Source organism: Carassius auratus, chromosome 14, assembly GCF_003368295.1.
Source record: "Carassius auratus strain Wakin chromosome 14, ASM336829v1, whole genome shotgun sequence".
Classification (NCBI taxonomy): domain Eukaryota; kingdom Metazoa; phylum Chordata; class Actinopteri; order Cypriniformes; family Cyprinidae; genus Carassius; species Carassius auratus.
The window spans coordinates 12,763,137-12,778,079 of NC_039256.1; the positions used below are offsets into that span (position 1 = coordinate 12,763,137).

The 14,943-nt window shown below is 37.6% G+C and overlaps 1 protein-coding gene across 1 annotated transcript; it reads left to right on the top strand.

Moving 5' to 3' along the window:
• The first annotated feature begins 195 nt into the window (after nt 1–195).
• Nucleotides 196–13,215, top strand: LOC113113666 (ankyrin repeat domain-containing protein 13D). The gene is made up of 16 exons (XM_026280056.1): nt 196–1,098; nt 1,185–1,320; nt 2,190–2,314; nt 2,480–2,525; nt 2,825–2,968; nt 3,043–3,232; nt 6,211–6,277; nt 6,381–6,462; nt 6,624–6,685; nt 6,782–6,912; nt 7,015–7,172; nt 8,486–8,599; nt 8,676–8,848; nt 9,943–10,022; nt 10,107–10,331; nt 12,735–13,215. Exons 1-16 carry the CDS (start codon nt 1,015–1,017, stop codon nt 12,796–12,798), a joined length of 1,881 nt encoding a protein of 626 aa, XP_026135841.1. The 5' UTR covers nt 196–1,014; the 3' UTR covers nt 12,799–13,215.
• Nucleotides 13,216–14,943: the final 1,728 nt, after the last annotated feature.

A 14,943-nucleotide genomic window follows, 5' to 3' on the forward strand; every position in this document is an offset into this window, starting at 1 on the left:
AAATATGTCATGCACTATACATTTTAGATAGCGTGATTTCAGTTTATAAAATCATAGTTTCAGAATTTACCACATCCATTTGACATTTTGATCTTTAAAACTTTTTTTTTATGTGGTCTGACCTCAGACAAGCTCATCTCCGCTCCATTTATAAAATGCGGTTATGATGCAGATTGAACTTTTTTAATTCAGCATGTGCTGTTATCTGATCTCAGCTGAGTTTATATAATTCTGTACGAGCTGCTGTCTGATGTCAGATGAGTTGAGGAGGGTATCAGCACAGCCAAGCCTGCATCCGAGGCGTTTTCACATCAACATGGATGGAAACTAGGCCTCTGATCGCTTTCCGCGGTGGGTTATCGGTATTTACCCCCGGTTCAGTACAGCCTGGTCGGAATATAATGGAAAGCAGTCCTTTTCTCTGTCAGAGAACAGTGTTATTAACATCATGTGTCAGCGAGCTCCAGCAGCACTAGTCTGATGAGGAGGAGGAGGATGTTGGGAAGCTATCTGCTAACGCAAGGATGCTTTTACTGCAAATAAACCTCTAACTCATCCGTGATCTCGATTTTACCTCTTATAACGGAACGCCGCTCAATTTTCACGATCAATTTTCAACCCTTTTAGCCTCGAAGAGGATATTTTATAAAGACTTGCAGAAATTTTTACTTAGCTTCGCTAGCTAAGCAGCTGTTGGCTTGACTTGTCAGTGGATATTTGGAGCAAACGGGAGGATTTACAGCAAAATAGCACCCGAATCAGACCGGTGATGAGTGTAAATGAGACATCTGGAGCCCGGAGGGAATGAATTCAGTGAATAGATTAAACGACATGTTTTATTAAAGGAAATGAACGGTCCGTAAATAAAAGCGTGTTACTGAATGTGTTTAGATGATAAGGTGGCCGCAACCCAATAAACATTTCCTAAAAACCTACTCGGCGGCCAAACATACAATTTAACCACGCAACAAATAAAATCTAAACTACTGAAAACATAAATCAAGCATCACTGAAATGGCTGAAGAGGCGTTTCCTTTACATTATCTGGTGTGGGACAACCAGTTTCTAGAATTGGACCGAGAGCTCCAGAAAAAACAGGTACATGGAGTAGTTTAAACTATTTAGTATCTCATTGAATAATTAGTATGTCTTTCCTCTCTAAGGCCGTATGTTGTGTGTTGCAGCATGACATGGAGCGGCTGGATCCGCGCGGGCGCACGCCGCTCGAGCTGTCCGTGTGTCTCGGGCATCTGGAGTCCACGCGCGTGCTTCTGAGACACAGCGCGGATCCCACACACAGCAACACACAGGGCTGGACAGGTACAGCTTCACAGCCTTCACACGCTGAGCAACCAATCCGTGCAAGCATGTGTGACTTTACACAAGAAGAGAGGAGAGAGATGGGCTTTTTCACTGCATTTTCATGACCTTAAATGATAAAAAGTCACAACATTTCAAGAAAACATGATAGGTTAGTTAACCAGTATTTCCAATAACTCAAAACACTGAAATGTATCAAAGTGATCTGCAACATAAAATAAAGTTTAAGCATCAAAAATGACAAAAGCACCATAAAATAGTCCATATGAGTTGTAAAGCCATACTATAATAACTTGTGTGAAGTGCAGACTGAAATACAGCAGAATACAAATTTCAGTCATTTCAACACTGCATCATGTGCACTGTGTTTTTGAAACCGACTGAGAAAATAGATAAGATTCAAGCATTTAAATGCTTCATTTTTTCTTCTTGATCATATTATTTCAGGGCTACACCACCTCTCTCAAGCCAATCAAAATGCAATTGAATTCAAACTCAATAAGAGAACAGGCCTCTTAGTTCATTTGAGACATCAGTCCAATTACGGATTAATAATGGATTATTAGGGTGCATGTAAACATAGCTACTGTGGTATATTTTGGACTTTACCACACAAGCTGATACTTCATGTTGATGTTGTTTTCATTTTTTTCATTTCTCCTTCATTATATTGAAAAGAGTTGCCATGGGATTCTGGAGAATATCTCTGTTCATATTCCTCACACAGGTCTGGACTCACACAGAAAGGTCGTTAGTGTTTAATTTTCATTGTCATTTAAGAACTTCTCCTTGTCTTCCAACATGTGCATCTTCAGTAAATCTCATTGGTGCACGGTGGTGGTGATGGCAGTGTTGAACTGTGTGTGCAGTTTTGCAGGAGGCAGTGAGCACCGGAGACCCTGAGCTGGTGCAGCTGATCCTTCAGTACAGAGACTTCAGAAGAGCCACAGAGAGACTGTCTGGTATTCCTGAGCTGCTGCGCAAACTGAGACAGGTGATCCATATGCACACACTTACACCCTTGACTGAAGATGCATTTGATATGCATTCATTGTGTAAATCCATTAGACTTTTTTATAAACTCATTAGATACTGTATTGGTTTGATTTGCCGTCCTCTTTCAGAAGGTATTCTAACAACATGTCATCTTTTTTTGCAGGCACGTGATTTCTACGTGGAGATGAAATGGGAATTTACTAGTTGGGGTGAGTTTGAAAACTAAAGAGTTTGGATAGATGCACAAACTCTTTGGCTATCACTTCTGTCTCACCTTTGGCAAATTTTATCGTATTTATTTATTGATTATTAAATGTTGAATCTGCATCTGCCATTTAATACCCTGAGAAGCTGATACGGCAATACATTGAAATAAAACCAAACTACAAAGAAACCCACCATTGGCAACCTATATGACAGCTTTAACCATTTCAGCACCACAGACGTGGACAGCTCCTCTGATCAATTGTTCCTGACAGTCAGTTGTCATTCTGTCTCAATTACTCAGTTCCTCTAGTTTCGAAAGTTTGTCCAAGTGATGTGTATCGTGTATGGAAAAGCGGTTCGTGTTTGAGGGTCGATACCACTTTATTGGGCTTTGAGCACATGACTTGGCTTAAGGGCCGACGCAGTTACATCTTTAAAGGAGGAGGTGAGTCTTCAGTGTGCATTCATGCAGGATTTAAAGAGGGTTCAGTGCATTGAGGGGGTTTGTGTGTTTTGCAGAGAGTGGGGCCATGGTGATGGAGGTGGACCACGAGAAACAGGTGGTGTATACAGAACCGCTGTCTCTGTCTCCACGGGACGCTCCTTCTCTACTCGCAGCTATGCTACCCTCGCAGGAGAGCACGGCCCAGAGACTCACTTCTCCTATAGTGTCCACTCATCTCAACACACGCAACATTGCCTTCGAGAGGTACAGGAAGAGGCTTTACCACAGATTTAATTTGTCAGAGTCTGTATGGAGTGCATTAGGGCATGGCCAGTTTTTCAGTGGCGCTGATTCCCGAGGTTTTTTCCATTAATTTTTCCCAAAGGGATTTAAAAAAAACATTGTTAAAAGTGTTATAAACCATGAACCAAACCAGCCAGCTTCGAGAAGAATCACAATATTACAAAGGTTGGGAAATCAGACAAAAGGACTCTTACAAGACTGTGTATTTAATGGTTTTAATGAAAGATTGCAAATAACAAATTTAAAATGATGGAGAAATGCAACTATTAATTTAAGGTATGTATATATATATATATATAATTACATTTATAGCCCACCAATGTTATATTTACATTTACATTTATTCATTTAGCAGACGCTTTTATCCAAAGTGACTTACAGATGAAGACAGTGGAAGCAATCAAAAACAACAAAAAGAGCAATGATATATAAGTGCTATAACAAGTCTCAGTTAGGTTAACACAGTACACGTAGCATGGGATTTTAAATAATATGATAAATAAAAAGAAAACATATACAATTGCATAATAAATGAAGAGAAAATAGAATACAAAAAGATTAGAAAGGTAGTTAGATTTTTTAAAAGAATAGAATTAGAATAGTGAGTGTTAAAGTTAGAGGGTCAAATAAAGATGGAAGAGATGTGTTTTAAGCCGATTCTTGAGGATGGCTAAGGACTCAGCTGCTCGCATTGAGTTGGGGAGTCCGTAAAAGTGACTTTGTGCTTCTTTGGGATGGCACAATCAAGCGACGTTCACTTGCAGAACGCAAGCTTCTAGAGGGCACATAAGTCTGAAGTAACAAATTTAGGTAAATGGATGCAGAGCCAGTGGTAGTTTTGTAGGCAAACATCGATGCCTTGAATTTTATGCGAGCAGCTATTGGAAGCCAGTGCAAATTGATAAACAGGATATATGACTTATATATAACTTTTATATGACTTCCTGTTTAAACCCACCCACCGATGTTATATGACTGCCCGTTTAAACCCGCCCACGATTCTATATCACTGCCTGTTTAAACCCGCCCACGATTCTATATGACTTCCTGTTTAAACCCGCCCACGATTCTATATGACTTCCTGTTTAAACCCACCCACCGATGTTATATGACTGCCCGTTTAAACCCGCCCACCGATGCTATATCACTGCCTGTTTAAACCCGCCCAACGATGCTATATCACTGCCTGTTTAAACCCGCCCACCGATGCTATATCACTGCCTGTTTAAACCCGCCCAACGATGCTATATCACTGCCTGTTTAAACCCGCCCAACGATGCTATATCACTGCCTGTTTAAACCCGCCCACCGATGCTATATCACTGCCTGTTAAAACCCACCCACCGATGTTATATCACTGCCTGTTTAAACCCACCCACCGATGCTATATCACTGCCTGTTAAAACCCACCCACCGATGTTATATCACTGCCTGTTAAAACCCACCCACCGATGCTATATCACTGCCTGTTAAAACCCACCCACCGATGTTATATCACTGCCTGTTTAAACCCGTCCACCGATATTATATGACTGCCTGTTTAAACCCGTCCACCGATGTTATATGACTGCCTGTTTAAACCCGTCCACCGATATTATATGACTGCCTGTTTAAACCCACCCACCGATGCTATATCACTGCCTGTTAAAACCCACCCTCCGATGTTATATCACTGCCTGTTTAAACCTACCTACCGATGCTATATCACTGCCTGTTTAAACCTATCCACCGATGTTATATCACTGCCTGTTTAAACCCGTCCACCGATATTATATCACTGCCTGTTTAAACCCGCCCACCGATGCTATATCACTGCCTGTTTAAACCCGCCCACCGATGCTATATCACTGCCTGTTTAAACCCTCCCACCGATGTTATATAACTGCCTGTTTAATCCCGCCCACCGATGTTATATCACTGCCTGTTTAAACCCGCCCACCGATGCTATATCACTGCCTGTTTAAACCCTCCCACCGATGTTATATAACTGCCTGTTTAATCCCGCCCACCGATGTTATATCACTGCCTGTTTAAACCCGTCCACCGATATTATATGACTGCCTGTTTAAACCCGTCCACCGATATTATATGACTGCCTGTTTAGCCCCACCCACTGATGCTATATAACTGCCTGTTTAGCCCCACCCACTGATGATATATCACTGCCTGTTTAAACCTCCCCACCAATGCTATATCACTGCCTGTTTAAATCCGCCCACTGATGCTATATAACTGCCTGTTTAGCCCGCCCACCGATGATATATCACTGCCTGTTTAAACCTCCCCACTGATGCTATATAACTGCCTGTTTAAACCCGCCCAAACTGCACAACTGTTAGTTAATCATAAGAGTGGTCGTTTATTTCCGAGTCTACAATCTGCCACGCCTATTCAAACATTGTTCTGATAGGGGGCATCAAAACAGGACAGAAAATAGCTTATTACTTCTAAATTATGATGTTTTTTAAAATAAAATTACCGTCATGAGAATTTGATAACATTATAAGTGGACCTCAGAGAACAGTACAAAATAATAAAAAAGGCAGTTCAAAAAATGGAAAATGGTGGGCGGGGCTAAACAGGCAGTGATGTAGAATAGTTGGGGCAGAGTTAAACAGGCAATGATGTAGAAGCAGGCTATTACAACTGTTGTTTTGGCAGACTGGCTTCAATATAAGCTGTTTTTAGGCTAACGAGAAAGTTTTGAGTTCTGAAATATAAAGCATGTTTGTATAGTACAATGACCTCTTAAATGTCAAAAGATCAGGGGAATTTTGATTTCTCAGTTCATGACCCTTTTAAAGCTCACGGTAGGTCTGTCTTTCAAGCTTTATAATTTAGCATTCAAAATACATTCCTCCAGGTAGTGAGTTTTATAGTTTTTTTTACCTCTGGAAACATCTGTTGCACATCTAATTCCCTGTTCTGTCTGACTCTAGAAATAAGTCTGGGATTTGGGGATGGCGCTCTGAGAAGACAGAGGTTGTTAGTGGATATGAAGCAAAGGTGGGTCCACTTTAAGAGACATTCAGCTCTGAGCCTTGCTGAAAGCACCTGTGCAGAGGACAAAATGACCTCCCTGAATGTTTTTATACTTACGTAATTGTAGGTTTACAGTGCCAGTAATGTGGAGTTAGTGACACGTTCTCGGACCGAACACCTTTCTGATCAGGACAAGTCTAGGAGTAAAGGTACTTAAAACCTGTACAAACAGAAAAATTATACTGACAGTCAATTTAACCCAAAAATACACATACATATAGTTTATGTACATATGCATGTATTTTCTCAAATGCATTTCCCTTTCTGTGATGTCACCTTCCACTCACTCCTGTCCTCTCTGTGCCTTCAGGATGTAGAACTCCTCTACAGTCGTTCCTTGGTATTGCTGAGCAGCACATCTCTAGTACTGGGGTGAGTGTGATCACGGATTTTTTATTGAGCATGGTTGATGATTTAAATTAAAGACATTGTGACTGTGCTGATTGGAGATTGTTGGATTGTTTCTAGAGTCAGGTTTCTCAGTGCGCTAGTCCCCATAACCCAACAGCTATCACAGCGGAGGAGTACTTTGATGCAGAGTTTAATCTGAATGGCAGAGATATTGGGCGGCCTATTGAGCTCACCAGCAAAGTGCAGAGGTACCGTCTCTATGGCAACTCCAAAGTACCATGATTTGAACCTGTTTGCATGTGAATTAAGAATATTTGCTTTGTCTCTTTACCTCTGTGTGTCTCGCTCAGGTTTAAGGCCACACTGTGGTTGAGTGAAGCTCATCCGCTATCACTGGCTGAGCAGGTTACGCCCATCATTGACCTCATGGCCATATCTAACGCCCACTTTGCCAAGCTGCGTGACTTCATAACCCTACGCCTGCCACCTGGCTTTCCAGTAAAGATTGGTGAGAAGATCTGTCATATCATGTTGATTGATCATTTTATGTCCTTAAAGTCAACATGCAATCAAAATCTTTTGTGTTTCACTTTCTTCAATGGACAGTCTACCCAAACATACTGTCGTCATTAGCTTACCCTCATCATTTGCTAATTTCTTTATTCTATGGAACAAGAAAGAAGATATTTTAAAGAATGTTAGTATGCAAACTGTTTCGGGTCCCATTGATTCCATTAAGTTATTTTTGCTGCTTTATAGGTCTTGAAAGTTTAAATGCACACACTTGTATGTGTTAAAATGCACGTCTTAGCAAGTATCCTCGTAAACACAGTGATTTAAGTCTTACCTGAAAACAAACAGCAGTGAAAGAAAAACAAGCATGTAACAGTATATTGGATCTGGGGCAGCTCTTAAAGTGACAGCAGTCTACATTTACATTTACATTACATGCAAAGCGACTTACAGTGCATTCGGGATGTAAGGATATAAATTTTTTTTAAAATCTAATGTGTTTTCCTGGGAATTAAACCCAAAACCTTTTGCGCTCCTAACACAATGCTCTACCACTTTTTTAACTATAGTAAGAACAAAAATACAATACATTTATACAGTGAAGAATATGCAGTTTTTATACATTTGATTACTATAAAGTATATACAGTGTAGTCTTATTTGTTTATTTAATTGATGACTGTTTACTTGTCTTCATTGAAATTAAATTTTTTATTTAGGCTAGTATTAGTTTTGCGACAAGAATTAAAAGATGTATATCGTATCAAAATAAATTATATCATAAAGACCTTCTTTAAATCTCAAAACAACTAATTAAATTACTCTTATCGTGATATTAGATTTTGGTCATATCGCACTCTCCAGCTTGATGGTGATTAAATGATGACAGAATTTAATTTTTCATCTACCGTATTTTTCGGACTATAAGTCGCACCTGAGTATAAGTCGCATCAGTCCAAAAATACGTCAGGAAAAAAACATATATACGTCGTGCTGGACTATAAGTTGCATTTATTTAGAACCAAGAACCAAGAGAAAACATTACCATCTAGCGCCCTCTCGCGGCTGGAGACGGTAATGTTTTCTCTTGGTTCATTTATCTTGGTTCATGTCAAATTAATTTTTATAAATAAGTCGCAGGACCAGCCAAACTATGAAAAAAAGTGTGACTTATAGTCCAGAAAATACGGTATGCACATTACATTTATTTGTTGTTCTTATTTAAAATATTTTCTTGAGAAATATCCTTTTTTATACCAAAAATTGTTGTAAACGGCAGTATAAATTGAGTCATTGTCCTGACTCTTAGAAATTCCTCTCTTCCACGTGTTGAATGCTCGAGTGACATTCAGCAATCTGTGTGGCTGTGATGAACCGGTCAGTTCTGTTACAGTACAGTCTCCTCAAGGAGCCACCGAGGCTGGTAAGTATCTCTTCAGGTCTAAAACTGCTCTGACTGTGACTGTGCCGGGTATTTAGCCTCACCTCCCTGCTTCCAGGTCAGACGCCTCCCCCTCTGCAGTGTGAAATCGACCCGTCTGTGTTTGAGCCTCCCCCAGAATACACCACACTTGGACCAGGCCGCAGCGAACCAATGAGGGATGAGGATGATAATTTACTCCAGTTCGCCATACAGCAGAGTCTGCTGGACGCGGGGACAGAGAGTGACCAGGTAACAGCATCCATCACATGGTATGTCCATGGATCGCCATTCTAATGCATTGCACACAAAATATTCCATGCGCTTTCACGATCTGGCAAGCTCTGTTCTGATTGGCTGGCTGAGAGTCGCTGTATATTTTTATCAGTCTGCCTGGAAACAGATGTTTTCCAAGGTACTAAGTTTATATGATTTGAGAGAGAGTTAATTATTTGATCTTGATTATTATATTTTAAAGATATCCAGAGTTTATTTTAGAAGCACGGTAATCAGAGTTTCTATTTAGACATTAACTAGCAATTAAACTAGATTCCTGCTATTAGAACTGAATTTTCCCCTTTATGACTGTGGAATAATCTAGACATTATTTTGGGTGAAAAAAAGTCAGATTTGGGTCTAAAGCCACTCATACTAATACTGCCCTGTGATTATAACATTATTGAAATATATATGAAAATTGCAGAATCCAAAAACATAATCCCTGTTCCCAGTTTTTAATTTTTTATTTAATTTTAACGTGTAGATTTTAGTACCAATAAATTTTGAAATATCTGTTTTTTTATTCTTTTATTTTATTTTGTTTTACTTTCATGCAAAACCAAACATTAGTCATTTTAGATATTCTAACATCTCTACTAACACCTAAACTTACCAACAACTAAAACATTACATAACAAACTTGTGAATCATTTATTCAACAACCATCTGCTTTTTTTGTGCTATAACTAAGACTGCAACCACATATTCAACCTGTTCAGGATAAATGCCAACAAAAAAAAATACTTCTTTAATTAAAAAAAAATCATTAATATGCACAGCAGACATTTCTTTGATTAGTTTAAGTGTTGCAAAAAAAAAAACTTGTCAGTCATCAAAATGTGTAGCTGGTTATACTGTACTAGTTATTAATAAGACACAGGCTTAACATCATTGGCTGTGTTTATATGTCTGCCGTGTCATAGTCTTTATTATTATTATTATTATTATGAGTAATTGTGAAGCTCTAGTCAATACTAAACTATTAGCAGACATCAATTTTTCATCATTCCCTCCACAGTTTCCACCCACTCCCTCATTCCTCTTTCTTTTCTTGTGCGTTTCTGTAGGTGACCATATGGGAGGCTCTCACTAACACTCGTCCAGTCTCTCAGCCTCCGCTTTATGAGGAGGACTCTCAGCTTGAGAGGTGTGTGTGTGTGTGTGTGGATTGAGTGTGAGGATGTGCATACCAATTGTTCATCTGTTTGAAATGTGTTTGTGTCTCTGACAGGGCTATTCAGGAATCTCTGTCTCTGTCGCTGGCTGGAGGAGAGAGTGTGGAGTCCGATGCTGGAGAGCAGTTATCCCTGTCTGATCCCGCACTCATGTCACCTCCGTCTTACAGCTCACTGAGCGAGCCTCGTGCGCCGGGTGCGATTGCTGTGGCCACCAGTTTTGATGAACAGCTACGCATCGCGATGGAGCTCTCCTGCAGAGAACAGGAGGAGTTAGACAGGTACGAATGACGGAGGAGCAAGAAACAACAGGATCCAAACACATAAGCCCTGGTCCCAAACCTGCTGAGCTAAAGTCTAAGACAGTTTTGCATGCATCCAAGAGGAAATTATTTTTTGTTTGTTTGTTTATTGTTTTTGAATAATTTTTTGCTTTGTTTTATTTTATGTCATGTTTTTGTTGTGCTTCTATGTACAACCTGATAAGCACATTTACTACACATATTTATCAGATACATTTTTTGTTTTGTTTTTCTGTTTTGTTTTTTGATTCATTTTAGGTTTTTTTTTTTTGTGCTATAAGCAATCTGATGAGCACATTTATTACACGTTTTTCATCCAAGATAATTCTTTTTTTCTTTGCCTTTTTTATGAAAGAAATGTTGTTTTGTTTGTGTTTTTAATTGGTTTATTTTTGTTGCACTATATACAATCTGATAAGCACATTGACCTCATTTTTCATTCAAGAGAAAAACTTTTTTTTTTTTTTTGCACTAATATACAACCTGACATTTACTAGGTTACAACATATTTTTCATCACAGAGAAAATGTTGAATTCTTTTGTTTCCTTTTGTTTCTTTTTTGTATTTATAAACAGTCTCACAAGCAAATTTACTGCACATTTTGTCATCCAGGTTTTCGTTTTGCTGCACTAAAAACAACCTGACAAGCACGTTTAATACACATTTTCATCCAGAAGAAATTATTTTGTTTTCTTTGTCTGTTTAGTTTAATTTTGTTGCTCTATGAACAACTGACAAGCACATTTATTTATTTAAGAGACAATTTTTGTTTTATTTGTTGTTTGTTTCATTTTTGTTTTGTTGTGCTGTAATACCATATTTCAGTTTTCCAAAAAGAGGACAGTGGAGGCCAGTTGGGGGGGGGGGGGTTGTATATAATATCAAAACTCAAAATATGAAATTTCCATACCTAAGGGCCATATTTTACGGTCACTAATATGCAGATTGATCATAAACCAAGCTAAAAGGCTTCTTACCAGGGGCATTCCTTCACAAAACTTAACATCTACCACAGTTTATCAGGGGTAGAATGCAACATGTGACAAGCATTTCAGTCAAATGTAATTTATTTTAAAAATTTAACCCACGGGAGGAGATCAGCCCATGGCAACACTAGCCCAATTACATGGGGGATAAATGCGGACTTGGCAACCCTGCATCCAACACAAGCTGTAGGAGTCTGATCTTAACTGATGACTGGTTGAGAGCAAAGAGAGATGACTGACAGACCATGCTAAAGGACAGAGATCTTATAAGATGTGCTTCCTTTACACAGAGTGTGTGTGATCGGCAAATCTTAAGTGAAAGTGAACAACGAGTGCTCATTCATAAGCGATTTAAATTCTCTGTACATTGATGGCGGCTCCCTAAAATGATATGCAATGTCAGAATGGAGCAGGAGAGGGATTAAGGAAATAGTCCCGCGCAGGTCTTTAATCATTTTAAACTATGAATGGTGACTGTAGAAAGTAAAAGCCAAATACTAGACATTTTGGGGACGATTTAGACATTTTTTTGGGGGGTCCAAAGAGAGGTCACCCTAGTTAAAAACAACATGACAAGGACATTTACTAGACATTTTTAAATATTTCAGAATGAGCTCTTTGTCATTTGTTATATATACGTTGAGGTGGTGTATGCATGATGTTTATCATGTTCATGATGTTCACCAGTGTAATGAACGTAGCTTTTTTATAAGTAGGAGAATTTCTGACACCAAAAAAAAATAACAGTTTCATTACTAAATGTTTTTTTTTTTTTTTAGTTTCTAATTTGCTTTGCTACATTGTATAGAAGCTGGCAAGCACATGTACTACACGTCTTTTCATCCAACACTATTGTTTTGGGGTTTTTGTTGTTCTGTTGCACTATACAGGTCCTTCTCAAAAAATTAGCATATTGTGATAAAAGTTCATTATTTTCCATAATGTAATGATACAAATTAAACTTTCATATATTTTAGATTCATTGCACACCAACTGAAATATTTCAGGTCTTTTATTGTTTTAATACTGATGATTTTGGCATACAGCTCATGAAAACCCAAAGTCTCAAAAAATTAGCATATTTCATCCGACCAATAAAAGAAAAGTGTTTTTAAGCACGTTTATGACACATCTTTCCCTCAAAAGAATAATTTGTTATTTTGCTTTTTTCCTCTTGCCTTGTCTACATACAGAAACTATTCCAGTCACAAAAACGTTAACACCTATTACTATTTTGTTCTTTATATTTTCAATGTCTCGACTTAATGTGAGGAATGTTTTTTTTTTCATACCATATGTGTGATTGCATGGGTTTAGTAGAGACCATCTTTAAATCATATAGACACTGTAGTACAGAGTTAATGTATTTGCTCTTGCTCTTTTTGTTCCCTGAAGGAAGAGGAGGGAAGAGGAGGAAGAGCTGGAGAGGATACTACAGCTGTCTCTCACAGAGAAGTAACTGTAGCCCTGCTTGATGTGGGTTTAACAGAGTCATTATTGGTTGTGTTTTTTGTTTTTCTGCTGTGTTAAATTATTCTTCTTCTAGATTCATCGCTCTTTATTTCCTTTCCAAAGTAATAAAAGGAATATAAAGAGGAATCGGAGAGAGTGTGTGAGCAAGGACTGAAGCGATTCATTAAATCAAAGAGCACGGCATGAAAATGTTCCACTGTCTTTTGAGTGATAAAAGGTCAACTATAACTTCATTGTATAATGATGCAGATGAAAATGTGAATATAAATTATGAACATTGATGACTATGATAATGCATAAAGGTAAAGTACTGAAAATACTATTGCATAAAATAATGAGTTTACTTATGGTGGATAACATGAAAGTATAAGTATTAAATGTTGCTCAAACACTTTCACAACAATGCTCTCTGTTATGATGTTTTTGTGTGCATGTGGAAGCAAGCATCTAACACACAGACAGCAGACAAAGAAAACATTATTATGGTAAAGGGATTCAAATAGCCTTTGCCTTCAGAAAAGCTGCTCTTCACACAGACAATGCATGTATGTGATTTAGCTGCAGAGATCCTTCATAATGCAGTGTTTCTATTATTATTCTTGTATACCACTTTCATTTTGTTATATAAGACAACTGAATCATACATCTGCAACAAATCGAAAGGTATTCTCCACTAGCTCATTGGTTCTCAATCAGTTGGGAAGGTTACTTTGGAAATGTAATAAGTTACAGTTATGTATCATGTAATAAGTGACTTCAATTTGATGATACTTTTCAAAATTTCTAATGCTTTCAACTGATATTTTTCAAACATGTAAACCAGGAAGGGTTAACCTTACACTATCAACACTGATCACCGTCAGACTTTCAAAATCCTTCTTCACTTGAATTAAGATTATAATAATTTAATTTTAATGCACAGCCACCAGAAAATCAGACTTACTTTGAGATCATTCTGAGGTTAAATACAGATTTTAAATCATAACAAGAAATAGTTTAGTAGCTATGATGCTGTTTTTGAAATCAAATCTTTGCAGAGACACTGCCATCTAATACTGCCTTGGAAAAAAGTTCATCTTGAAGAAATAAAGCATATACATTAACCCAGATAGGAAATAAAACAGTTATTGAATCATATGTGTCCTATTCTGTGTCTTAAACTCATGAAACATTGGTGTCCCATATTTTAGAGCAGTCAATGCAATTCATGAAAGAAATCAATTAAATCTGTGTGCAAAAAAATCAGATGTATCCCCCTTTGTAATCGATGTTAACCTTTTCTATACTGTGACTGGTTAGTTACATTTATTTTGTAATTAGATTACATTATTTATTTACATGTTACTAGTTACTTCCCAAAACTGATTATGGAGACCAAATCTTATTATAATAATAATTTTTTTTTTTTTTTTTTTTGGTCCCCATGAGTTTAGAAATCTTAGAGAATGAAGAGTTTTGAAAATCTTAAAATGCAGAAAGTTTCCTGTGATATAATAGTTTGTACAGTAGAGAAATCAGTACGCCTATGGAATGTCCCCATGATTATAAGAATATGTGTGTGTATGTTTGTGGAGATTTAAACTGAAAATGTATTTTCTCCCCTCAAATAATTTGGTTTCATTGAAGAACTTTCTGAGTTGAATCCTGAATCTTGAATCCTCTGGAATCGTCCATAAAATATTGTTTTAATTATTTAACATTATTCAACATGTAAACGCTGCCTGTTTCCGTTTAATAAAAGTTTGAATAAAGCAAGCAGCATTGTCATAAAGCAGTAACACCAGAGGAAATACCAAGATCACTGACACACTTTACCTCAAGCATCTGATACACTTAACCCACAGCTACTGTTGTGGGGAAATGCTTTATTTAATAATGCATGGTCAAATTAATTTACATGGTTTTATACATTATACATTTATACATTGACCAGCATAAATAGAATGTGGACAGCATAAAAAAAATGAAAAAATGCATGAAAATTTTGGATATTCGGTTGAATATCTGTCAGCAGTTAAACTTAATTAGATAATACCAATTAAGGTCAACCAATTATAAAGCAATGCTCAGTTTTGTTCCATCTGTGGTGTAAAAAGTTTGCATTTGCAATAAAATTTGCATGGCACTTCAG

Excerpts from the sequence above, each read along its gene's own strand:
- LOC113113666 (XM_026280056.1), top strand. The coding sequence starts at position 1,015 with ATGGCTGAAGAGGCGTTTCCTTTACATTATCTGGTGTGGGACAACCAG. Across the intron at positions 6,913-7,014 it reads CTCACCAGCAAAGTGCAGAG|GTTTAAGGCCACACTGTGGT; the intron begins GTACCGTCTCTA and ends TGTCTCGCTCAG. Across the intron at positions 10,023-10,106 it reads GAGGACTCTCAGCTTGAGAG|GGCTATTCAGGAATCTCTGT; the intron begins GTGTGTGTGTGT and ends TGTCTCTGACAG.